The sequence below is a fragment of the Thamnophis sirtalis genome, unplaced genomic scaffold, assembly GCF_051295495.1.
Source record: "Thamnophis sirtalis isolate CommonGarterSnake01/CBP01778 unplaced genomic scaffold, rThaSir2_p1.2 scaffold_3, whole genome shotgun sequence".
In the NCBI taxonomy this organism is placed as follows: Eukaryota; Metazoa; Chordata; class Lepidosauria; order Squamata; family Natricidae; genus Thamnophis; species Thamnophis sirtalis.
The window spans coordinates 129,225,865-129,251,009 of NW_028261383.1; the positions used below are offsets into that span (position 1 = coordinate 129,225,865).

Consider the following 25,145-nt stretch of genomic DNA (forward strand, 5'->3'; position numbering starts at 1 on the left):
CCTTTTAAATTGGGTTTAATTCAATTACATGGAGATACACACCAAACATTCATTTCTCACTACATCCAAGTATATGAAAAAGGGCACAATAATGTTTTGTGTTTGTTGAACGAGGTGGGTGACCTTTATCATGATCCATTTATTGCAATTCTTATGAAACTTTTTCTGAGGCCAGGTTGAGTTTTGAATTGCCTTTGAAAGCAATGCAATAATTTTCCAACCTAAGTAACATTTTGCTACCTTGAACATAGTTGTCCATGGCCAGGAGGGGGAGGAAGTGATGGCATATGTTAATGTCATCATACACATGCCATAACTTAACAACCTTAGGTTGGTTGTCAAGACTCAAATACATTACAATGGTATTTGCTCGATATTATTGCAGCATTTTAGCATCATCTGAGTTGCTCTATAAGCTGCTATAACACTGAACCATAACATCTTATTTCATAAAAAAGGTTGATTTATATTTCCAATCTGTGTAAGCAAATATTGATCAAATTCTATATTATAATTCTGCCAGACTTTGACCATATGCCCTTGCTACTGAAGACACACACAAAAATGAAGTTTCTGTCAAAAGTAACAGTATGAGATAGTAAGCAGATTTAAACTTTGGGTTAAATATTATGACAGAAATTGGCCAGATCTGACAGTATTTCTGTTTGGTATTTTAATATTACTGAAATATCTTAAAGAAACATGTTTTATCTTTGGTAACAACATAAGAAATAAGAATTTGGATTTAAGATGCAAGAAATATAACAAGATAAATTATTCTACACAAATTGTCTGCCGGTAGAAAAACTGACAAAATTCTACTACTAATCATTTCCAGTGTTCCCAGGTAAACATGAAGATATTAGCACATTTTTCTCCTGACATTAGTGAACTACTAAAGCAGTCTTTTCCCATTTGGTTCCCTCCAGTGGTGTTGAAATTAGTTTCCAGAATCGACTGGGAATCATAATTGCATAACATTTGAAGGTCACCGTATTGACTGGAGTATTACAAACAAACTTTCCTTCAGAGCATATATTCCTTCACATGTGTATGATAGGCAGAAATGGTGGACAACATGCCATTCTCGAGATAATGGGACCCGCTCTTTTGTGGCCAGATTGATTGGGGTTGAAAGACATTAGAATCTAAAATTATTGTAAGACTGGAAATATCCAATTCTATGGCAGGAACTAGGCACAAATACTTTTGCCAAGTTGCTCTCCTTGCCTAGTTGGTATAATACTGGGTTGAATTTAGTACATAACTCAAGTAATGCATAAACTTATTTGACTACTTTATCTAGAGAAAGTAATTCATTTAGCGAATGAAGGCGAATATATGTGTCCCAGGATAGTGTTACGGGATTCAATCTGGGTCAGTCACAGGGACCAGACATTATATCTTCTGACCTTTCAGGAAACTTCTAACTTTTCTTTCTAATTCATTTACGACTAAGAACCTGCTGTTCTCTGAATTTTTTTTGAAAGACTCAAATATCCACTGGATGGTAGCAAACAGATACAAAAATTTAGCAGCCCTCTAGGGGGTATATGGAATTTTGCAGCTTAGCTATGGAATACCATAATTAGTCTTCAAAGTCAACAGGTCACTTTAAAGAACTGTTCAGAAGAGCAGAAAAAGTCCATCTTCATTGGGATCAATGGACAATCAATGCATTTAATTAACATAAAACATGAATAATAACTTTGCTTCCATTGGTGTCCGTCAGAATAGAGAGATCTCATGAGTTCTTTGCTTGTGAAGAAAACTCATCCACTCTTGCCCCCTAATGCAACATTGTGGGGCCAGTTTCCCCTACCTCAATCAATGGAAAGCATAGGTTGCAGTATGAATGTTTCTTAGAAGACTTTGGGTGACAAAAATATTTATTTCTCCTAAGCTACATTATTTCCTCACATTATTTTCTTCAGGTCATCGAAGCTGCCAACTCCATTAATCCCTTGTGATTTATATAATGGGCAGGATAAAATGTTTAGAAATAATTTTTTCTACTTTATAAAAATACGGCAAGACAAAATATATATATACTCCTTTGTCACTATACAAATGTTGAGAGCTAACGTATCAATCCATACCTATCTGCTGTTCCTGGGTCATAGAAAGTTTTACAAATCATTAATGTAAGGCATGTTCATAAGAGCCTGCAGTCAAAGTTGAAAATCAGCAGGCAATTGGAGAGACTGAAATAGCTCTTCAGTCTGTTATCCTATAAAATCTAATCACAATTCATTCTGTTTTGACCCCCATTTTGAGATTAGTTGTTTGATATCCCCCCCCCCCCAGGAAGCATCACAATAACTTTCTTCTGCATATAATCTTTAAAGTAAAAAAAGATGATTCAAACCATATGAATACATAAAAAATATATTGGTGAAACCAAAATTATTAAAAAGTCAATATCCTATAAGATTAAAAATAGGGTTGATCTCTTGGTAATTATTCCCTTTAAATCAGACACAATTATGGAAGATACTTTGAGGTTCTACAGATACGAAGACAAGTATGCCAGGAACATTACAGGAACACTTACACATTCATTCTTCTAGATAAAATACTTCCATCCCAGAGAACATTTTCTGGTAGGGCAAAGCAGGATCCCTATGTGTGTTTAGAAGGCCATGGGTTAGTTTACAGCAGTAGTTATGCCCAAGCAAATTAACTTGAAGATCAACCCTTCTTTTAAAACAGGGAGAAAAGCTTCCTAACAAATCAGCTTCCAAGAAGTGATTGCATGAGCTTGTTGATCTCTACTTCCCAAACATAATGGCCCAATCCTAAGCAAAGGTTATTACCAAAATAAATACAAATATTAAAAGTTTCCGAATCTTTCTCTAAATGTTTGGCATTCATTTCTGGTAACATTCACACACATGTTTCTGGATTGGTTACAACTTTCCCATTTTTTTCATCTTTCAGAAAACGTTCCACTTCAATAGAGTCCACTTTGGATTGTCCAGGTAGTTGATTTAACCCTTCCCTTTCAGGATGATTTTGGTCTGTTTCCGCAGGTTTTTTGATACAGAAGATGTTTCCTAAAGCCAGCACCACAGAGGAGGTAACGACTTCAATACCAGCCAAAATAAAAACATATTTATACTGATGAGTTGCATCCAGGAGTTTGCCTGAAATAGAAAATTCATATATTTTAACAGCATAGTCAGTTAAATCTAGAGTTACTGCTTTTTTAGTCATTTTAGAAAGCTGAAGTGAATACGTTTTGGAGAAACTTGTTGGATAATCTAATGATACAATCTTAGTGAAAAGGTTAATGGGAGAGGAATAAAGAAGCAATGGTGACAGCATGAACTTAGCTTGTATATGCTAATATGCAATATTCATGGAAATCATTGACTTACAAATTGAAAAACCTCAACTTGAAACAATTCCCTTTAGGCTATATTGTCAGAATATCACAGAACTATGTATGCTCTTTTTGGGAAAGAAATATTTCTTTAAATTCTATAATTTAGCTTTCTCTTGAGTTCTTCATTTTCAATGCATTAAGACGGCAATTCGAATAGGCTGCACACAAATTGCATTTAGTTCACACACTTTGATCCCTGCTCCATTCTCTGCTTTTGCATTTCTTCTGCTCTAGTAAGTTTGAAGGTACAGTATTATTTTCCTTGGTCATGTAATTTAGAATAGAAGTTGTGGAGAGTTATTTCATTACATATACACACACCAAATTGCCTACTATTTAATTCTAATTAGGAGATGGACCACCCGATCCACATCTTGCCACTCTTTTGTTCTTCTTTTTGGCTCTTTATTTTGAGGCTTGGATTGAAACAATCCTCTATTTGTATCCCATTTCTAAGGTAAATTGAATGGTAAGCAGCCCAGAGTCACTGACTGAGATTGGGGGGGGGGGGGCTTTGGAAATTTAATAAATAAGTAAATGCTCCTGCTTTTGACCTTCAATTATGTTAATCTGCATGCAAGAGAACAGAAGAGCAAATTGACCTCTAATTCTTAAGACAACAGCAGAGAAAATATAAAAGAGGATAATAAAACACACGGAGTGGGAGTTTCAAAGTTCTTATTCTTTCCCTGAGTTCATCTCCCCCCCCTTCCATAAAAATTGAACAACTGATCTTGTTAATTAACTGGAGTACTTACCTGCTGAAGGTGGTCCAATTAGAACAGCCATTGCCTCAGCCAAAAGAACTAAGCCAATGGCACTTGAAAACTTCTGTGTACCAACAATAGTCATGAGAACTTCAAACTGAAGAGCACCAACCATTCCATAGGAAATGCCAAAGAAGATGCAGAACACCACCAGGCCACCATAATCGGAAGAAAAGGAGCCCATGAGATCAGTGAAACCATTAAAAAGCATAGCAAAACTGAAGAAATAGACACAGCGGGGCCTAACCCAGTCCAAGCCAGCCAGTATTCCACAAAGAGGTCGAGCAAAAATATCCACGCAGCCAAGAATTGTCAGAAGGAAAGCGGATTTGGTGTCCTCATACTTCAGATCCTTAGCGTAGCTCACTACAAAAACTGGAGGTACAAATAGGCCTAGCACCATAATGGACGCAGCCACTGTATAGATTACAAAGCCAGGATCTTTGAAAACGGTGAAATCCAATAGCTTTTTCTTTCTAGCTTGTTCCTCGGTTGGTTTCAAAGCTTCTTGTTTTTTGGGACCTTTCAAAGGTCTCATCAGAGCTCCACAGACACAACAGTTCAAAAGCAACCCCCCCAAGATGAGAAATCCCCCTCGCCATCCATATTTAATCTGCAGTATCTGCCCCAGGGGGGAAAGAGCACAGAGGAACACAGGGCTTCCAGCTGCAGCCAACCCATTGGCCAAAGGCCGTCTTTTGCTAAAGTAGCGATTCAGCATGATAAGGGATGGCTGGAAATTAAGGGCCAGGCCCAATCCTGGAGGAAAAAACAAAGGACACAATTTAAAACACTAATCAAGTTCAGTGTTTAAAACGAGTAGAATGGGCTTAACTGCACAAAGGATCCAGGCAATCAATTCTCTCTCAAGATATTTAAAAAAATGTTACACTCCTTTATCATTGTGGGCTGAATATATGTTGACATTTAGATAGAAGGAAATATGGAGCTGCCGATATAGATCAAGGTTTCTGACACTGGGGTCTAAGAATAAATGATTAGTTTTTGTTTTTATGGACATGGTAATGTAAGTTCCTTTGGTGTCTGTATTAAAATAAACATTCTAATTTAGAAAAACAAAAACAAGAGAGACCCCATATATGTATTTGAAGAAAGAAAGAGAAATGCTGGTCAGGCAGAACAAAGTATTGTGCAGAACAAAGTCTTGTGCATCTGGCCCTACGGCCTGCTTGAAGGAAGGAGAGCAAGGCGTGAAGAATGGATGTTACCAAGGATTGCTTTGGAAGATGGAGGATATGGGGAGGCTGTGTGGTAGGGAGAAGCTCAGAGGTGGTATTCAGCAGGTTCTGACTGTTTCTAGTGAATTGGTAGTGGAAATTTTGAGTAGTTCAGAGAACCGGCAAATACGACCTCTGACTAGCCCCACCCCCAATCTATTCTCTGCCTCCAAGTCCCACCTGATGGTCGGTCTATTGCAGCCTCCCAAATGATTGCTGCCCTGCACAGGAATACGGAGCTGGAAAGCAGGTTAGTGGGGTGAGGAGGAAATGGGGATTTTGCAGTATCCTTCCCCTGCCACGCCACACCCACCAAGCCAAGCCCACAAAACTGGTAGTAAAAATGTTTGAATCCCATCACTGGAGAAGCTGCGTCCTATCTTATGATCACCATGATGTGCATTTGGGAGTTCTGCTGCAAAAAGGTTGGCAACTTGGCGATTCCAAACCCTAGTACAGGTCTCCTGCATGAGGACGGGGTTGGATTAGATTCCCTCCAAGGTCCCTTCCAACTCTTACTGTTAAATAAGTCTCCCTGCACATTCAAAAGGAGAACATCAAAGAGGAGGTTACACAGCCTTTCTTTCCCACTTACACGCCATCATGTCTATGGAGAGTCTTAGTCATGGCTGTCCCATAGGTGCTTTTTCAAAAAGCAACTGGACTTCCTGGTTTTTCTTTGAAGATGTTTCACTTCTCATCCAAGAAGCTTCTTGGATGAGAAGCGAAACGTCTTCAAAGAAAAACAAGGAAGTCCAGTTGCCTCTTGAAAAAAGCACCTATGGGATTACATGCCATCACTATACACTGCTAAATTAACCCTTTGCCTGCCAATACATTAAAGACATTTGCTTTTACTTACCAGTAATGACACCAACAGAAAGATAGATGTGAATGATACTAGTGGAGAAGGAAGCAATGATCATCCCAGCTGAGGCAAAGAAGCCTCCAGCCAACATTACAGGACGGCAGCCAAACCGATTGACACACACACTGCATAGGGGACCTGAAGAAAATAAACAGGTGCTTAAATGCCTGTTATGTAACATGCCCAGAATAATGGTGGCATTTTGTATTTCTTCTCTGGCCTTTGTCAGCTTGGCAAGAATACTTCTGGGTCAACAGTTGATGCTGGAGGAGTCAGGTTGACTCATCCTTCTATCCTTCCAAGGCAGGTAAAATGACCCAGATTGTTGGGGGCAATAGGCTGATTCTCTAAACAGCTTAGAGGGCTGTAAAAGCACTACGGAGCAGTATATAAATCTATGTGCTATTTATTTAGCAAGGGTGATTTCCCCCCCTCCCACACACACACTGATTTTCCAGTAGACTCAAGGGAGGGGCCACACATGGGATATTCCAAAAGCCTGATTGGTCCAAAGACTGAGGGAAATTTCTTTTAACATCTCTTTTCCCTGTTGGCTCTCAGTTTCTCTCAGTCTTTGGTCCAAACAACTGTTTTGGTTTCCAGTATTCTGTGAGAAATTAGGTAAATTTTAAAAATTCTACTGATTAGATCAATTGGTCATTCCAAATTCCAAAAACAGCTGCTGCTGCGCAGGGACAGGGTCCTCTGTCCTGCAGTGTCCCGAGAGAGAGCTAATTGGCTTTCCGCTCTCCTCTCATGGTTCTAGGAGCTCCAACTGATTCCTGGAACTACGGGGGTGTCGGGCTTCTTATAGCAGCTATGCGGGTAAAGCTCCAAAGCGCGTAGCGCCGCTTGGACTGATGGCGATTCCTTTTCCCAGCCGTGCGCCCTTTTATTGAGCCATGGCTGTCCAAACAAGGCGTGGTGGAGATCACAGGCCATTTGGAAGGTGCAGCGAAGCGCCAGTGGCCATTTTAAAGCACGCACATGGAGGCGGCCATTTTGAGCACTAATTGGGACTCATTGCAATTGCGGCCAGGTTCAGGCCGACATTTGAGATTCCAGGGTTCCACTCTTCACCCGCAAGGCCTCTGCACCGGCAGGTGTCTCCAGGCAAACCCATAGAGTTCAGATGCATGAGTGGCTGCATGGCTGAATCACAGGCCCAGAGGGAAGGCCGCATTGAAGCCACATCTGGGGTTATGGAAGGCCCTAGAACTAGGGCAGCAGCAGCCAGACCTTCTGCTGCTCAAAGACCATCAAGGGCAGCCCAGAGGGACGAGTTAAGACGCCAGTGTGTCTCGAAAAGAGGATTGCCAGGGCAGAACAGCAGGCCCTGGTCCCCAGGCCTAGCTCCCACAGTAGGTCCCAGTCCCCATTAAGGCCGGGATCTTATCAATCGGGCTCTCCCCCCAGGGGCTTTAGTCTTTTCCCCCCCTCTGTCTCCCCTAATTGACCCATCAGGCAAAGGGGCATGGAGGTCTCTCCTTCCCTCCCACTTCTAACAAGGGGTCCAGGAGGATGCTGAGGATCCATTGGAAGGTTCCTCCAGGGGGTGTCTTCCTCATCAGGCGTTAGCTCCCCTCGAGCCACTGGCAGATCAATATGAGGATGAATATGAAAATGTAGATTATTGCCCGAGAGCATCAAAAGGCTGATCTCCGCCATCTTAAAGGGGGTTACTTCAGCCCTCAACCAAAGGAAATTCCCCCCCCCCGCCTAGGGATAGGGCCTCCCATTCCCTTCAACAACCTAGGGATCTTTCCTCTGTGTAGAGACATGTGCCTACTAGGCCCCCTTCTCCCTCTGTGGTTAGCGAGGGATCAGTATTAGGCAAGGAACCTCGTCAGGACATGGGGTTCTCGGAGGACGAAGAGTCTGTTCTTCCTGACCCTCCTGTATTCCCTAATCTACGGTACTCTAAAAAAATGAGATGTGTCTTTGATTTCCCAGCTGCTTACCTGTTCCATAAAGCATAGCCAACAAAATAGAGGAAATCCATGCTGTGTCACTATATCCAACATGAAACTCCCGGATAAGTTCCTTGAAGAAAACACTCATGGCCTTCGGAAAGGCATAGGAGAATCCAGTGATGACAAAGCACCCAAAGAGTACAGCCCAGCCCCAGCCACCATCTGGGGCTTTAACTCCAGATGGACTGTCATCGATCGCCACAGCTCCCATGATGATGAGATTTTAGGAGTTTCCTAAAACATAATTTGTAGAAATTAGAATTATATAGTCCAGCAGGAAAAAGAGAAAATATTACACAGTTAAAACTATATTTTGTATGGTAGATGGCATAAAAGGGATTTATCATAGAAAGCCAGTTAGCTTTTTCTGAGCTAGAAGGCTCAAATTGTACATCTGTCCAGTTATCACCCAGGCTTTTTTTTTTAATCATATATATTTGAACAGCTGTAGTACACAGTGCAGACACACTCTACACAAGATTTGCATGTCAAAACCAGGAAATGTAGACAAGACAAAAAAGTGTTGCAAGAACTTTCTTTAAAACAAGAGACTGATACAGATTGTATTTAATTCATGATTCGCTTTTTAGTAGTTTTAAATATATATACGTATATAGTCTTACCATGGTACTCAGATACTTTGAAACTCATTGAATTTGATTATGAATGCATTTTGAAAGGAAATTTTGTTCCGATATTCATCATTTGTTTGGTACTCAACAGACAAGCTTGAACTTGTCAGCTTCCTTGTGACTCACTATATCAGTGATGGATAACCTTTTCGGAGCGAGTGCTTGTCAACCATGCAACCCGGATGAGGAGCTGCAAAGGGGCATACATGCACTGGGAAATGAATGTTTAGTCTCAAGCATGCGCATGCACAGTGGCCACCTAGTCTTCTGGTTACTGGAACACAGGCACGCACAATCAGCTGGCCGGTATATATGCCCACGCTAGAAAACGTTCCAGTTTCCAGCAGTTCCACGTGCATGAAGGCCAGGTGATCATCGTGCATCCATGCATGCCAGAAACCCAGAAGAGGAATGGATGACGCTGCACAAGCTAGGCAAAATGGCTCTGTGTGCCACCCGTGCCATAGGTTCATCATCACAGCACTATATTATTCCATATGGCAGCGATGGCAAACTTTTTTGTAAACAGGTGCCAAAATTGTACGTGTGCATATGATGGGGGGCACGTCCGTGCCCCACATCCACAATGCAATATGCCTCATCCACCTGTGCATGCACGCACAACTCCCAGCACATGTGCACATAACTCCCCTACATTGGGGGGGGGAGTTTTCGCCCTCCTCAGGCTTCAGAAAAGCCTCCGGAGTTTGGGGAGGGTGAAAAACAGGCCCAACAGGCCAACCAGAAATTCAGAAACGATCTGTTTCTGGCCTCTGTAGGGCCTGTGGAGGCCGTTTTCACCCTCCCCAGGCTCCAGAGGCTTTTCTAAAGTCTGGGGAGGGCAAAAATGGCCTCCCCTGCCATCCGGAAGGCCAAAAGTCAGGTGGCCAGCATGCGCATGCTGCCTGGAGCTGATGGCTCACGTGCTGGCAGATATGGCTCCACCTGTGGCACACATGCCATAGGTTCACCATCAGGCCCTATGGAAAAAATTTATTTGGTACTCATTGCACCTCCTGGAACTAATTAATGATGAGTATCAAAGTACCAGTGTGTGTGTGTGTCTGTGTGTGTGTACGCACATGCATGTATGTGTAGATAGTGTATGTATGTATATTTAACAAATGTGTGTATGTATAAAAGAGAAAGAGGATGGTATTTCTCTGCTGATTAAAATTATCACAAGCCCTAAATTTTTATTAATTATTAGAAATCGCAGCCCCCTGACCAGCTTTATGGAACAGGTCACAGATCCGAGCATCAGTTCCTGGAATTACTTATTTGGTACTTTAGATGAAGCCTTTGTTTCCCTAGGTTATTTACTTTCTTTTCCACAGAATCAACATTCTCAATTCAAAGAATCATCCACTCCATGGCTGGAGAGTATATGTGCTAGGAAATGTGTTCATCTATTGTGTAGAAGCTGCTAGTCAGAAACGGATGCAAGCAGCTTCTTATAAAAAATTTGTTTACAACGACATATTGTTCCTGTTGCTTGATTTTGGCAATAAATATTTTATCCAAGACATGAACAAAATCAGAGGGGGAGCCAACTTGCTGTCTAGACAGCTGAGAACTGAATATCCTATTATCCAGAGCCCGCTCTGTGACATTTAGGCTTCACCCTGAGCCACTCAGAAAAAAAACAATTTCATATTCAAGCTCCAGAAATAAATTTGGCAAAGCCTACTAAAGCCGATCTATTGCTGTACCCTGCCCTTTCAGAAGGAAAACACTGACATACTTTTCCTTCATCATCTCTTGAAACACCATTAAGAGATTCAGCGATAAGAAATGTGCCTAAATCACATAGAGGTGGGGCATGAAGCACACATTCAAGCAACTGCTGGCCTACCTGAAAAAAATGGCTATTGATTCAACATGGCCAAGAGGCTTTGAGCTTCTGTCTCTTGCAAAACACACAAACAGCAACCCACCTTCAACAATCTAAAAATATTCAAAAGCAGACATTCTACTTAATTTAGTATGCTTTTAATTTCATCTTTTTCTCTAGAAAACAGAAGGTAGCGTATTGTTTTTCCCAGTGGAACTGCCGACTGACAAAAACAGTGTCACCGCATTATGTCACAAACCAGTATCTTTTTCTACATTAACTGGAACATTTCCAAAGGGGTGAACCTTAGGGTACAAGGTTGTTGTTATCAGCCCAATGAAAGCAATGAGATCTTGTAATTGCCATAACTCATCCCAGTTGAAGCCTTATCTCTCGGTGGGAATTTGAGCCTGGATTCCCAGGTTCTTAGCTCCCACTTGGATCACTATCACAGTGTCTTTTTCACAATGATTTAAAATGGTAGAAATATCTGCTACTTGCCCTGTGGAATAACATTCCTTTGGAAGTCATATAGCCCCATTCCTGCTGGCCTTCAGAAAAGCCACAACAACCAGGCACCAGGGCAGAGTGATTTGTAACTCAGCTCCAACAGTCTTATGGATCTGTTTTATATACTATGGTACTATGTTTCTGTTTTAAATTTTAACTTGTGTTTGATTTACCAGTGAGAGTTGCTTCAACAATTGATGCACTGACTGATAAATTAAATAAAGAGTACATGTAGCCACATTCTAACTGAAGTCCCCTTTCCCTACAAAAGATGCTCACATTTATGTTAAGTACTGGGAATAGTTTTATTGCAGGAACTGGTGATATAGCACATCCTTCCTTCCATTCTGCAAGCTCTTAAGCAATATGCAAAGAAGTCACTCCTTCTTGCAAAAGGCTGTCATTTCTTGAGTGGTTTCTAAGATCTGAATTCGCATTTCCAAGCTCTGAATTCACATTGGTGTTTTTATCAACAAAAGTAATCTAAATCCATCTCTTTACAACCCAACATAATGTATTATTCTGGTCTAGCTAGCATTTGTCTGCCAGTTGGCCAAAGTAAGACAATTAAAGCTATTAAAAGGCTAGTAAAGGATTGTATGAAGTCCCTTTTCACTGCTACAGGGAGTTGAACAATGCCCTAATAAATAAGCAAACATCTAATGCCATGCTTGAGCTCTTGGCTTTATTAAGACATGTCTGCTTCTTTTAGACAAGAGAACGCCTCTGGATTGAAGCTGGGATAAATTGAATAAATAAATAAAATTGTATTTCCAATAATGTAATAGGGTTTAATCTTTACAGCAAAAATGAAAGCGCTGTCTGATATTGATATGTTCTCCAGGGAGAAGAAATCTTATGACTTCATCTGCCTCTTAATCTACCTGATATTTCTAGACAGATCTACTGAGGACAAGTAAAAGCACCTCATAAGTCATGGTGAACTTTATGAAAATGCTCTCCCCTTGTAAAAACATGCATTGCATTGCAGGACCTCAGCTGTTTCTGTTCCCATGGGAACGTATCCATCCAGGCAGAAAGCTGCTGTCAGCCAGCTGTTCATTCCTAACCTGCAACCATTCCACTTCATGCCAACTCCAGCAGAAATGTCATTAGTAGATTGTGCACAGAATATTTGATATTCATGATCAAATTGATTATCTACTTGTGGTAAGCCTCCTTTGAAAATCGCATTCTTAAAATTCTGCTCCAAATGCCACTATTGTGACTTTGAAATCACCATGAATTTGATATTGTACCACATGAAATGATTTAAGGCAGTTCCTTCATCCAGACATTCTGTCATCTGATCTATTTCCCTGTCTCTAAGAGGCCCAGTCCTCTAGGATTCCCATGAATTCTAGTTCAGATTTCTGCTATTATAAGATTATCTGCAGAGAAAGGTAGGTCTTTAGATCTTTAAAATTATAAGAATTAAGTTGAAAGATTTGTCCAATCTTTGTTGCTCTTCTCCACCTAGCCCACTTTAATTTGCCCTCATTTTTCTTAAATTTCATGCCCATGAAGTTTAAGAGTTTAAGAGTTTATTAACATTTATAGGCCGCCCTTTTCCCTGAGGGGACTCAGGGCGGCTTACATAAAATCAGGGAGGGAATGCAAACAATAACATAGACATACAAAGAGTAAAATACTGAACAACATTCATTCATCATTCGGGAGGGGCGATTATCTTTGTCCCCAGGCCTGACGGGCTAGCCAGGTCTTAAGGGCTATGCGGAAGGCCTGGACGGTGGTGAGAGTACGAATCTCCACGGGGAGCTCGTTCCAAAGGGTCGGAGCTACTACTGAAAAGGCTCTCCTCCTTGTAGTTGCCAGCCGGCACTGGCTGGCAGATGGAATCCGGAGGAGGCCCAATCTGTGAGATCTAATTGGTCGCAGGGAGGTAATTGGCAGAAGGCGGTCTCTCAAGTACGCAGATCCACTACCATGGAGGGCTTTATGGGTGACTAGTAGCACCTTGAAGCGCACCCGGAGATCGACAGGTAGCCAGCGCAGCTCGCAGAGGATAGGTGTTATGTGGGTGAACCGAGGTGCACCCACGATCACTCGCGCGGCCGCGTTCTGGACTAGCTGAAGTCGCCGGATGCTCTTCAAGGGCAGCCCCATGTAGAGCACATTGCAGTATTCCAGCCTAGAGGTCACAAGGGCCCGAGTGACTGTTGTGAGAGCCTCCCGATTCAGGTAGGGTCGCAACTGGCGCACCAGGCGAACCTGGGCAAATGCCCCCCTGGTCACAGCCGTCAGGTGGTGGTCAAAGGATAGCTGTGGATCCAGGAGGACTCCCAAGTTGCGGACCCTCTCTGAGGGGTGTAAAATTTGACCCCCCAGCCTGAGTGATGGAGTACTGGTCGAATTGTTGGGAGGGAAGCACAACAGCCACTCGGTCTTTTCCGGGTTGAGTACAAGCTTGTTAGCCCTCATCCAGTCCATAACGGCCCCAAGGCCTCGGTTCATCACGTCTGCCGCTTCATTGAGTTGGCACGGGGCGGACAGATACAACTGGGTATCGTCCGCATATTGATGGTATCTTATCCCGTGCCTACGAATGATCTCTCCCAGCGGTTTCATGTAGATGTTGAATAGTAGGGGGGATAAGACCGAACCCTGAAGCACCCCATATGTTAGGGGCCTAGGGGTCGATCTCTGCCCCCCCACTAACACCGACTGCGACCTGTCCGAGAGGTAGGAGAACCACCGCAACACGGTGCCTCCCACTCCCACCTCCCGCAGTCGTCGCAGAAGGATACCATGGTCGATGGTATCGAAAGCCGCTGAGAGGTCAAGGAGAACCAGGATGGAGAGATGTCCTCCATCTCTGGCCCTCCAAAGATCATCGGTCAATGCGACCAAAGCGGTTTCTGTGCTGTAACCGGGTCTGAAGCCTGACTGGAAGGGGTCAAGGTAACTTGCTTCCTCCAAGGACCGTTGGAGCTGGAAGGCCACCACCTTCTCAACAACCTTCCCAAGAAAGGGAAGGTTGGAGACTGGACGATAATTATTAAGAACAGCTGGATCCAAGGATGGTTTCTTCAGGAGGGGTCTCACCACCGCCGCTTTTAGCGCGGCGGGGAAGTTCCCCTCCCGAAGAGAGGCGGTAACAACCGCCTGGATCCAGCCTCGTGTCACCTCACTGCTGTTAGCAACCAGCCATGAGGGACACGGGTCCAAGTTGACTCTTAAATACTTGAGGCAGGATCTGACCTATGCAAAGTGAAGAGGAAATTTTATTTTCTGTGAAGTGGCACTCATATTTCTGTTCTGCTTAAGATTGCACTTACCTTTTTTTACAGACAGGTTACACTGCTGATTATTCAGAATTTACTATGCGGTGCAATGCAATGCTTCTCTTGGACTATAGCTGACGACTGGGGAGAATAGATTCACAACAGAAAGCAACCCTCAGGCACAATTTGGTGCTACAAAAGTGGGATGCCAGTAAAAAATATTCCCATTGCTCATTTCTCCATGTATACAGTATTTCAGTCTATTTATTTTAAATCATTGAATGGGGGAAGACCCACGGTTTATATAAGACTACCTGATGAGTGCTTGATGGTGATGACAATGCAGATACTTGCTTAACAGGTGCTAACTGCAAGAAGCAGTTCCACTGATTTCTAGCTTATTCTAGGGCTGATCGCAGAATACTAGTTGTAACTCTGGAATTCTCAGATTCTCAGCTCACCTTTCTCTTCTATCTGGGCACATAAACATATGGCTGCATCTAAAACCTTCTTGGATCATTTGGGGAATCCCAGCTGTGTAAGACCCCTGACTTTAGAGGCAGAACAACTGCAAGAGGGCCTATTCAATGGTAAAGAATACTTCATTGATTTTTTTCTCTCTCCAGTTTTCTCAGACAGGTAAAATTTATCACATTTTTCCTGAAAAACACTCACGCCTTTTAATGTCATATCTGGATGGTTGATTTTAAGTATTGTTTGATCTTGTTCATTCTATGGTTACCTGTATTTTTAAATGCTAGATGAGGACATTCTCCCTTCTTAGCCACTGTCAAAAACTAGAGTGATTACAGTAATATTGGTAAGGTTTTGCCACCCATTAAGGCAAATCAGATGGAATTGGATGGAAATCATACAATACAGTGCCTGGCAGAGACTAGAAGCAAGATTTCTCTGTAGCAATTTACCTGCAGCATCCCGCAACTCTCCCTGCTGTGTTAACTTAGTCATCTGGGCTGTGGCTAGATCTGTGCATTGGTGATTGGATAACATTTATAAATCTAGTGAGGACAGCACACTAAAATACTTTCTCGCTACCTGAAGGAAGGATGGAGAGCATTGTGTTATTGTTACTGTTGCCACTATGGGAAACAAAAGAACTGATTGTGGCCCATGGCAATCAGTGGTTGCCATGCTTTTGTGCACCGCCTCTTTCGGTGACCAGTCGCCTCACCTACTTTTGGGTTTAAGAAAAGACCTTAAGCCACTTGCCCTGCCATCACTCTGAGCCCACAGGACGCCCCACCACCACCATCCAAGCGCGCAGGCGTAACAAAAGGGAGGGACGGCCGCCCATTGGCTGCCAACAATGAAGGACATGCCAGATGAGCTGTTGCCCTCTCCTCCCCCCTCCCCCTGGTTGCCCTGATTCCGGATAAAATACACGCGCTCGCCTTGTGCTGGAGGCGGGGAATACTACCTTAGAGCGGAGAAAAAAGGAAGGCAAACTGCCCCCCCACCCCCGCCAAGCTCTGCCTGAAGGACAAGCAAGCGCAGATGTAGCCCTTTGCAGGCAAAAGCAAAACAAAAAACAAAAAAACCCACTCCCCAAATTGACATGCGCTAACCCATTGCGCGCGGAAGCTAGCTGGAAAAGACGCGGGAGGAGTAACGTTGGAGCCAGGCTGGAGAAGTTACACTTCAAGAAACGAAGTGGGGGGGGAGGGGGTGCGGAGAAGTCACTGACTGCAGCCATCCTTTGCAGGGGCCGCGTATTTTAGAGTTCCGTCTTTGGAACGGCCTCCCTGTATTCCGACATTCACAAGAAAGGGGTGCTTTGTTCCCTCGCTCTCCCTAAGGGACCTCCGGAAAGAAACAGAATGTAATGAGACCCTGTTGTAATATAGTTGCAGAGCCACGCTGAACCACACAGGAGAAAACAAAGTCCCAAAACTCCATAACATCCTGATAGTTCATAACATAACATCCTGAGATGTGCCTTACCAATGACGTCCAGGATTTGATAATATATAGACAGAACTTTCCTGAGTAGTAGATTAGAAATTGTACTTTTACAGGTTGTTTTTAATCACATGCTATTGCTCCTCCTGCCTTTGTCCTATCTCAATAAAAGGGGCTCCCAGACCCCCAATCTGGGTCGCTCCATCCCGAGAAAGATTGTGTCCTGTCTTTTCTCCACATTGGCCACATGGACGACTATGGGAACATCACATTTGGTAGCAGAGGATGGTTACGTTACATTTGGTGACCCCGACGTGATTACCTGTGTTGCCAGCCTTTCACTCACCCCCGACTGGGCAAAGTCTTGCAACCAGGGCCGGCCGTCAGCGAACGGAGCACCCTCCCAAATCGTGAGTATGGGCTCGGGCTTCTCGAAGGCTCAGGCAGGAGCTTCGGGATATCCCCAAATTCTCCAGTGCAATTTCTCAAGCGGCAGGTCGCCCGCTTCCCCGAAAAAACATTTCCTCTCTCTATTGGCTTACATCTAAGAATTGTCCCATTTACCCTGAGAAGGGCTCTCTTAAAGTCTCCTTATGGATCAAATTGGGTATTTACTTCCATGAGGAACCTCGAGCCCCGCCGGAAGTTCTCACTACTTGGAGACTTCTTGTAAAATGCCTTCAAATTCATGAGGAAGATATGCAGGGGGCTGCTTTTAAGCCCTCGGAATCACCTCCCTCGCACTACGAGATCGCCCCTCCTGCTGGCCAGGCGATGGCCCTCTCCGAGACCCCACCAACTCCCCCAGCCCCTCCGGCAGAGAAGACGTCCCCTCTCCCTTCCGCCGCCATATCAATCTGACTCTAAATTAGCCCCATTGGAAAAAAGCCACTGCTTTGATGACATTTTCATGCCTGAGCACCTGAATTTTTTTTCACAGATGTTTCACAGAGCAATTGATTTATAGGATCCGAATTGGAATGGAGAAAAATGGTTTTGTGCGTGTATGAGTGTGTGTGTGTGTGTGTTTGAGTGAGCAAGGGATCCAGTAAGGGAACTGCGCCTATTTAGGAAAGTAGGTAAATTATGGGGACAGATTGGGCAGTAGAGAGTAAAGAGAAAGTGATGAAGAGAGGGAAGGAGAAAGTGAAAAGAGGGAAAGGGAACGTGAAGAGAGGAAGAGGAAAGAGATATCCCACAGCCCTTATAACACCCCTGTGTTTGTTATAAAAAAGAAATCTGGTGAATGGCGTTTTTTGCATGATTTGCGGGCTGTTAATAAAATTCTCCAACCCATGGGAGCGCTGCAGTGTGGCCTCCCCAATCCAAATTTGATTCCCCAAGAATGTGATCTCATGACACTTGTCTCACATCCCAAAATCCACTATTTCTCAGACACCCGCCCTTTTTGCAGCCCTAATTACAAAAGCCCTTCCGCTCCAGTGGAAGCCTCCTTCAACAGCTTTTTCCTATCAAAGACGCTACAAGACCCTTCACAGAACTTCGTCTGTGAGTGGAAGCAGTGGGTATTTCCCGCAGATACCCTACTACTTCAACAGGCAGATTCGCGCTTTTGGTCATATCTGGCTGATAATTCAGCCAACTGCGTTATTCCTCTCTTTTTGTGCTTAACAGTGTAACGCTTGTAACGAGAGGGGAAATCAGCCCATTGTGACAAACGCTACCCCAAGGCCACGAGAGAGAGGAGGGGAAGCTAAATTCGCCCCTGACGTGGAGGATGGGGCCAGTTAGGTTTTTGTAAAGGAAGCATCTTAAGACTGTCCCAAATAGCAACAGCAATAGCACTTTAGAGTCTTATATACCGCTTCCTGTTGCTTTCCAGCCCGCTTTCCAGCCCCCTCTATTGCCCCCAACAATCTGAGTCCTCAAATCCTTGCTCCAAATCAGAAGTTCACAATCCTTCTAACTGGACATTGGGCAGCTATCCCATAAATTTCATTTGCCTTTATATAGAAGATCACATGGTGGTTTGTAATTAAAAGATTTCTGATTTTCCTTGGTTTAAAAGTAAGAAGATATCTTTCCCAATCTAAATATTACTGCTAGAATTAAGAAAACTCAAGAGAAATGAGATATGCTTTAGTAGAAGTGTGGGAAAAGAAACTTAAGCTCAGAATGCTTTCATTGTAAATATTTTTCTTGCACCAGGCTTGAATTTAGAGCCTAGTGACAAAGAAACAAAATAGACTAAATTAGCCTCAAATCTGCCCAACTCTGACAAGACATAACCAAAAAAAATTCACATTTTCTATGTCTATTATTTGCATATAAAATCTACCCATACTAGAAAAGCACTTTTAATATACTGTTTGCCTTTCCTATTATACTTATAAAGCACACTACAATCTTAAAAACATTCTTGGCATGCTTTATTCACATACAAATACTACTTTTTAGGCAAAAAACTATAATGTGATGAATGGAATCCTTTGACACCTATGTATTTAATTACAGAGACTATAAATTGTTACACCCATTCAGAACACTCACCAGTGCTTACTCCAAAAAGTTCATACAGCTCTGTCCTACTATATATGCACATATAAACAACCATTGTACAATTATTTTAAGTTACCTTTCTCCTCAAATAAAAGAGCAGGCTCAAAAGTATGTTTATGCTCTCAACTGTTGCCTTAGAAATAAAGAAAGGAACAATGTTGACTCAGTTGTGGGAGTTTCAGAGGTGTGCATGACCCAGTCACCCTATGTACTTAATCCATAAATCACAAGAACTGCTGCAGACATACTCTTTCCAAAGATGGAAATACTCTACCTATTTGTCCGGTACAATAGTTGCAGTATGCAAATATGTTCCTCAATAGAAACAATTTACCTTCCTCTTCCTGCTTATACTAAGTACTCTTAGAAACAAAGACTTACACTTTCTAAATGTTTAAACAGCACACTATAACATTAGAAATTATAGCACTTATGTAGAATTCTATTCAATATTACATAGAATTCACAAGTTACAATTATTACTTCTTTGCAGCGTATAAATTAAAAATTCAAGAAAGAAAATTATCAGAAAATATTAAAAAGTGAAGACTCCCTCAAGCCACACACAATTTGTGATCATTAAATTGACAAAGTAGTTTATTTGGCAATAAAACCATTTCAAGTCATTTATGGCATGCTTTTTCAATATTCTAAACTAGTCTGCAGCTCTGGGATTTCCTGAATGTCTCCCAGATCACTTTCCTCTTCCCAAAAGAAACATGCAAATGCACACTTCAAAGAAACACATCCCCCAATTTGCTACCCACATTGGCACCTGAGCTAGAAGATCCCCTCCCAGTGATTTATCCTCTGCTCACAGAAGGAATATAACAATAAATGTTATGTGCACTTTAAAGGCACCCCAAATCAGTGGCCTGAAAGGCAGCCCTGAAAGGTAAGCTCTTTAGAATTATAAAATAAAGCAGGAAAAAGTTTCAGGTTTTTAATGTTTCCTCTTACAAATTGAACAGTAACATATATAAGCTTATGCTTCTGGTCCTGTTAGAAGATACAGGAACACTGCAACGTAGTGTTTGTTCTATTGAGAATAAATGCTTTCAAAGAGGATCTAAATTCATCAACTAAATTTGCCTGCTTGCAAGTTCTTAGATTTCCTCTCACTTAAAACACCTCTGCCTTTTATTTCTTCACACCTCTAAACTATCTGCCAAAATAGGTTCTAAAGTGCCTTTGCAAATTCTAGCTCTTTCAATCAAAGGTTTCGATGGGCAGGCAACAACTGAATTTTCTCATCCTTCTAAGCTGCTTGTACAATCAATAACCTTTTAGGAGAAGATGCAAAAGGAAAGAACATCTACTGTTTATAAAAGGTTTAGAAAGACAGATGTAGTAAAAACAAAGTCTTCTTAAGGAAGAAAATTTTATTGCAGAAATGTTCAATATAGATGAAATATTTTGTTAGAATTATCATGTTTAGTTTAACAGCAAAAATTAAAGCAAACCTCAAGCAACTTGTTAAAAACATAAGTACTCACTATCTGTAATACCGTTATAAAAACTCTGAAATGGAGAATGCAAGATATACCATACTTTTCGGAGTGTGAAATGCACTTCCTCCCTCTAAAAGTGGGTGAAAATTGTGGTGCATCTTTTACACCGAATGTTGCCAAATGTTGCTCACCTACCAGCCCCCACCCTTCAGTCATTTTCGGCCTCTGCACATTGCATTTTTGCATGTATTATATGGTCAAACTCAAAAGAAATCAAAATATATATGTTATTGCTGTTAGTACAAACTTGCCAGCTTCTATCAACTTAAGAGTTCACTATGAAAAGATTACAAAGAAGCAATTTCCCAGAGTTAATAACTTTATTTTGGATTTGCTATCGCATTCAATGAGAAAGAAAAAGAAAGAGGGAAAGGGAAGGAAGGAAAGGAAGAAGAGAGGAGAGTTAAAAGAGAAAAACAGAAATGAGAGGGAGGGTAGGAGAGGGAGAGGGAGACCCATTTCCCACAGAAAACACTGAGAGTCATGAAACCTGGGTAGGTGTGGCTGGAGGTCATGTGACTGGGTGGGAATGATGTTGAGTTGCCACACCCACCCAGGTTTTTGTGGCTCCCGGTGTTTTATTTTCTGTGGGAAATGGGTCCAAATGACTCTTTGAGTGTTTACGGTTGCAGACTCCTGGTCTAGCCCATTATAAGAGTTTTCTTATTATTTGGAATTTTATCCTGTTGCCCTATTCCAACTGCCATTTCTGATCCTTCTTCTAGAATGAAAACTAATAGGCTGAAAACTAATAATAGGAATCTACAAAGGTTATCCAATAAAAAAGCAGTATTATTTCTGAGCACACACTCCATGCATGCCCATACTATACTCAACATTCTAAGACAAGCTGAGCTGCCAGATCACCATACCATCCTGGAATTTAGAAGCTTAGCCTTTCTGAATAATTCCTGCAGGTTCTTCTACTCTAATAGGCAGAGAAAGTCTGTAGCAAGTTTAAAAGGTTCCAGTGATTGCTATTAGGGAACAAGCAGATGCATTGCATTAGCTAGAAAGCAATTCCTTATTTTACTGGCTTTGCAATAAGATATTTAAAACATCAAATTTAAAAAAAAACAATTGGTAGGTCAGAACCAGGGCTATATATGTCATGCTATTTTTTAAAAAGCTATCAGTTCTGCAGATTAAACATTAAATCCCAGAGGCAACAGTATGAGAGTAACAGGCTCATTTCATAGTCACCATTAACTGCTCTGGGTGCAAATGTAAATTAAGTTCTGCAGGTCAGTGATCATCCTGGACTTAGTGGATTGTGTTTCATAGGTATTGCAGTTACTCACGTGCAAAAACGTTTGCCTGATCCAAAAGAAACTCATGGGGAGAACTGAATACCACTAAGAGAACTGTTGTGGGTGTCACTTTACTGGCAGCCCTCAGAGCAGAACAGGACTTTAGACTGAGTCATAAGTTGTGCAGCTGTACATCTTGAGAATTTACCCTTCAAAAAGAGCACTGAGTGTCAAGGGACATAGAAACTGAAAAGACCCAAACCCATTATTTCAGGCATCATGCCATTGAAAGAAACACCAATACCAATCATAATATATGGCCATAATTCTTCTCCACTTCTATTAGAATAATGGATATGATCTACTACTCACAATTTGGGGGGGGGGACTTCCAAAGTCTCCAGAAATATATCTATTTTCTCAAAATTCTGTTCAGCATTGCATTTCAAATAGCACTTTTGCAACCTTCAAATAATTATTTGGAAACGCTCATCAAACTTATTTGATTTCTAAGTGAACATATGTTAGAGGATTTGGCTACAAGCCAGCTAATTAGTGTTAGTGTAAAGCTAAAATCTAATGTGACAAATACTTACTAATAAATATCACCTCCATTGTTAGATTTTATATTTAAATCTAAATATCCATCAATTCCACACAAGATAGGATAACTATCTCAATAACATAAGCCAATTGATAAGTAAATTAATCTAGCCTAGAAATATGGGTGAAATGTAAATGTATTAATTCTGTCCCAAAGATTTAGACAGTTTTCCCTCATGGCATTTCAGTATCATGCATATGACCTAGTTATGTAAAACAACCACCACCCCTGGATTAGAAGAAGCCAGTAACTTAGATTTGATTCCTGGATGGAAAGGGCAATCCGCACTAAATCAAATACAGGACAATTAAATAGAAAAAATACAGTTCATAGAGATAAATTAACACAAGAAAAAAAATTATAACCATTAAAAAGACTCGGATAAAAGTAAACTTCTCCAAACATGACGATCCAGTTGAGGGAGAGAGATTAGCAACCTTTTGACTATTGTGGTAGGATCCATCCCAAAAATCAAGAAAAGACCATAAAGGCACCTTTTCCAGTGCCACTCTTTAAACTGGAAGGTACAGCACTATGAAATGCCTTCTGAGACAAATGCATTTTCCAAGAGGAAACATACAGAATAAGACAATCCAGGCCTTGGCCTCGTGCCCAATTGCCTCTCCCTCCCCCCACACCTTCCACCGTCTCCTTTTAGCGATCCCGGGGGCCACAGGTGGGCTCACTCAGGCGCCTGTCTCATCCAGAGGAAAGCTCTTCCTGGGCCGGTCTAACTCGCAGGAAAAGCCGATGGAGAGAAAAAAGCAAAAGGAACAGGGGGAAGAGGTGAGAGCGCCTCTTTCCCCAGAGGACATTCCCCGGGCCAAGGATGCGCGCGGGAAGGAAAAGAAGAGAAGAGAATGGACTAATCCGGCGGAGAGAATCAGCTCGGCGTGGCTACGATGCCCCTTGCTAGCGGGAGGCTGGGCGGCTCCACGGGGCCAGCAAGAGACGAGGAGTCCCCAAGGCGATTAGGACTTGGGGCCATGAGGGCGAGGGGGCCATGAGGCGGGAAACGAGATGCTGGAGAGGACTCGGCACTAGTGAGCGCTCTAGACGCACAGGAAGCCCCAGAAGCTTTTCCCCGAATGCCCCCCTCTCTCTCCTGTTCTAAGGGCCGCCGCCTCCCTCCTTTTTCCGCTCAGCATCCCTGGGCGCCGCCGAGAGCTGAGCTGAAGCAACTCTTCGAGGGAGGCGGCGAGTTGCGCGCCGGGTCCCATCGCTTTCCTTCTTTCCCATACACCGTTACTACTCATGCGCGCCCACGCGGCGCTCAGCACGTACGCCGGCTGCTCCCCATTTGTAGGCGCCGGCAGGCAGCCCGCAATGGCCTGAGGCGCACGCGGGAGGGGAGGGGGATTTCGCGCGTTGGTGCCACCTGCGAGACCCGCTCGGCGACCTCCCGACCTGACCATCCAACACCTCCCCACACCTCTCCCCACCCAGAGGGCACCAAACCGAGCATCTCTTCTTGCGAGTAGCTACCTGGGAGTCGCGCCGTACCCTCGTCCTGACTTGTGGCGGCGACGGCCGAGTCCGAGTTCCAGTTGCAGGCTCAGACGGTCAGCCGGTCCCGGTGCGCGCTGCAGGCTGTGGCGTCTCCTGTACTGGGGCGATTTGACGCCTGTACCTCCTGAGCAGCGGCTGCGAGCCGGTCGGTAAACCACGTCACAGACTGCCCGCCTGAGTCAAGCTTGATCGCCAGAAGGTTGGGTCCTAGCGCCTCCCGAAGGCTCTTTCAAAGGCAGAGTCCCCACCGCACCCCACCCTACTCCTCCCCGAGTCGGAACAGGCGGACAGCGAGTTGGGGAATCACAAGAAGAGGTGGGGTAACAAGATAGATCAGACCAAAGATTGGGAGCTGAGTCTCGGCAAGTCCAAATCCAAACCACTAGGGGTGGGGATGGAGTAATAGGCATATGCTGGGAATGGACGGAAAGTCATCAGAACAAGCAAGCGGAGATGCCCAGCATTAGGGCTGAGAATGGATGGGACCAACCAGAAGAGCAAGGAAATGATGGATTGGGGGGGGGGAGCAGGATATGCAGCAATGGTGGGAATCTGGGCATTAGGAAAGTCAAAGAAGCTGTGAGCACATGGATTACAATCAGAAAGAGATGAACCATGGGCGTCATGAATGATCCTGAGCCATATAGATTATTTGAACACTTTATCATGGACTAGCAAGTACATAGACTGAACTAAGGGAAAAACAGACAAAGGAAATAGCAGAAAAGTATAGAATCAGAATTAGATTTAGTTCAGTAGCAAAGATGTGAAAGCTAACATTCAAGCTATCCAAACCTGTTGTGATATGTCCAGATCAAAAGCAGAAATTAGAAATCTTCTAAAATACTGAAAACCCTTTGTCCTGCAAACTGTTTTCAAGGTAGTAATAGAAAGAAAAGGCATGAGTAGTTAAGAATGAGTTCAGGTTGAGATTTCTTGAGATTGCTACACAATTTTGTTTGGGTTAAGAATACCCAGAATTGTCTGGAAGCAGGACAGTTCTTTTCCCCAGCTTTACAAAAATGATCTTTACTTGGGCTTGCTGTAACAACGTCCACTTGTTACAGGCACAAATATCACAATACAGTATGTGTGGTTCATAAGAGGTAAAAATGATTGTAGATGTTTTTCACACTATAAATTTTATACAATACTGCACCTCTTGTAGCAGCAATCCCCACTTAATCCCCACTTATTCTACTTGCTGGTAAAAAAAAATTTCAGGCAAAGACAACATTGCTAAGTTATTTAGCTTAAAGATTCTAACAGGAAATCCATAGCGGAAAACAAGATTAATTGCTGTAAAAAAAAACCTATTTGGTGTTTTTTCTTGTGTTTTGTTTTATTTGTTGGCTAAAGCCTGTAATAAAATAACA

General features: G+C 42.8%; 1 protein-coding gene across 3 annotated transcripts; it reads right to left on the reverse strand.

Moving 5' to 3' along the window:
- SLC16A3 (solute carrier family 16 member 3) lies at positions 1-23,914 on the reverse strand. 3 transcript variants are annotated; one of them, XM_087710067.1, is made up of 5 exons: positions 23,746-23,914; positions 8,223-8,468; positions 6,256-6,399; positions 4,147-4,914; positions 1-3,146 (listed from the first exon to the last, which is right to left on the reverse strand). In XM_087710067.1, exons 2-5 carry the CDS (start codon positions 8,443-8,445, stop codon positions 2,887-2,889), a joined length of 1,395 nt encoding a protein of 464 aa, XP_087566193.1. In that variant the 5' UTR covers positions 8,446-8,468; positions 23,746-23,914; the 3' UTR covers positions 1-2,886. The 3 variants fall into 3 exon arrangements, with proteins under 3 accessions (XP_087566193.1, XP_087566195.1, XP_087566194.1); XM_087710069.1 differs by lacking the exon at positions 23,746-23,914 and adding an exon at positions 15,382-15,502; XM_087710068.1 differs by lacking the exon at positions 23,746-23,914 and adding an exon at positions 14,510-14,535.
- Between the last annotated feature and the right edge of the window lie 1,231 nt (positions 23,915-25,145).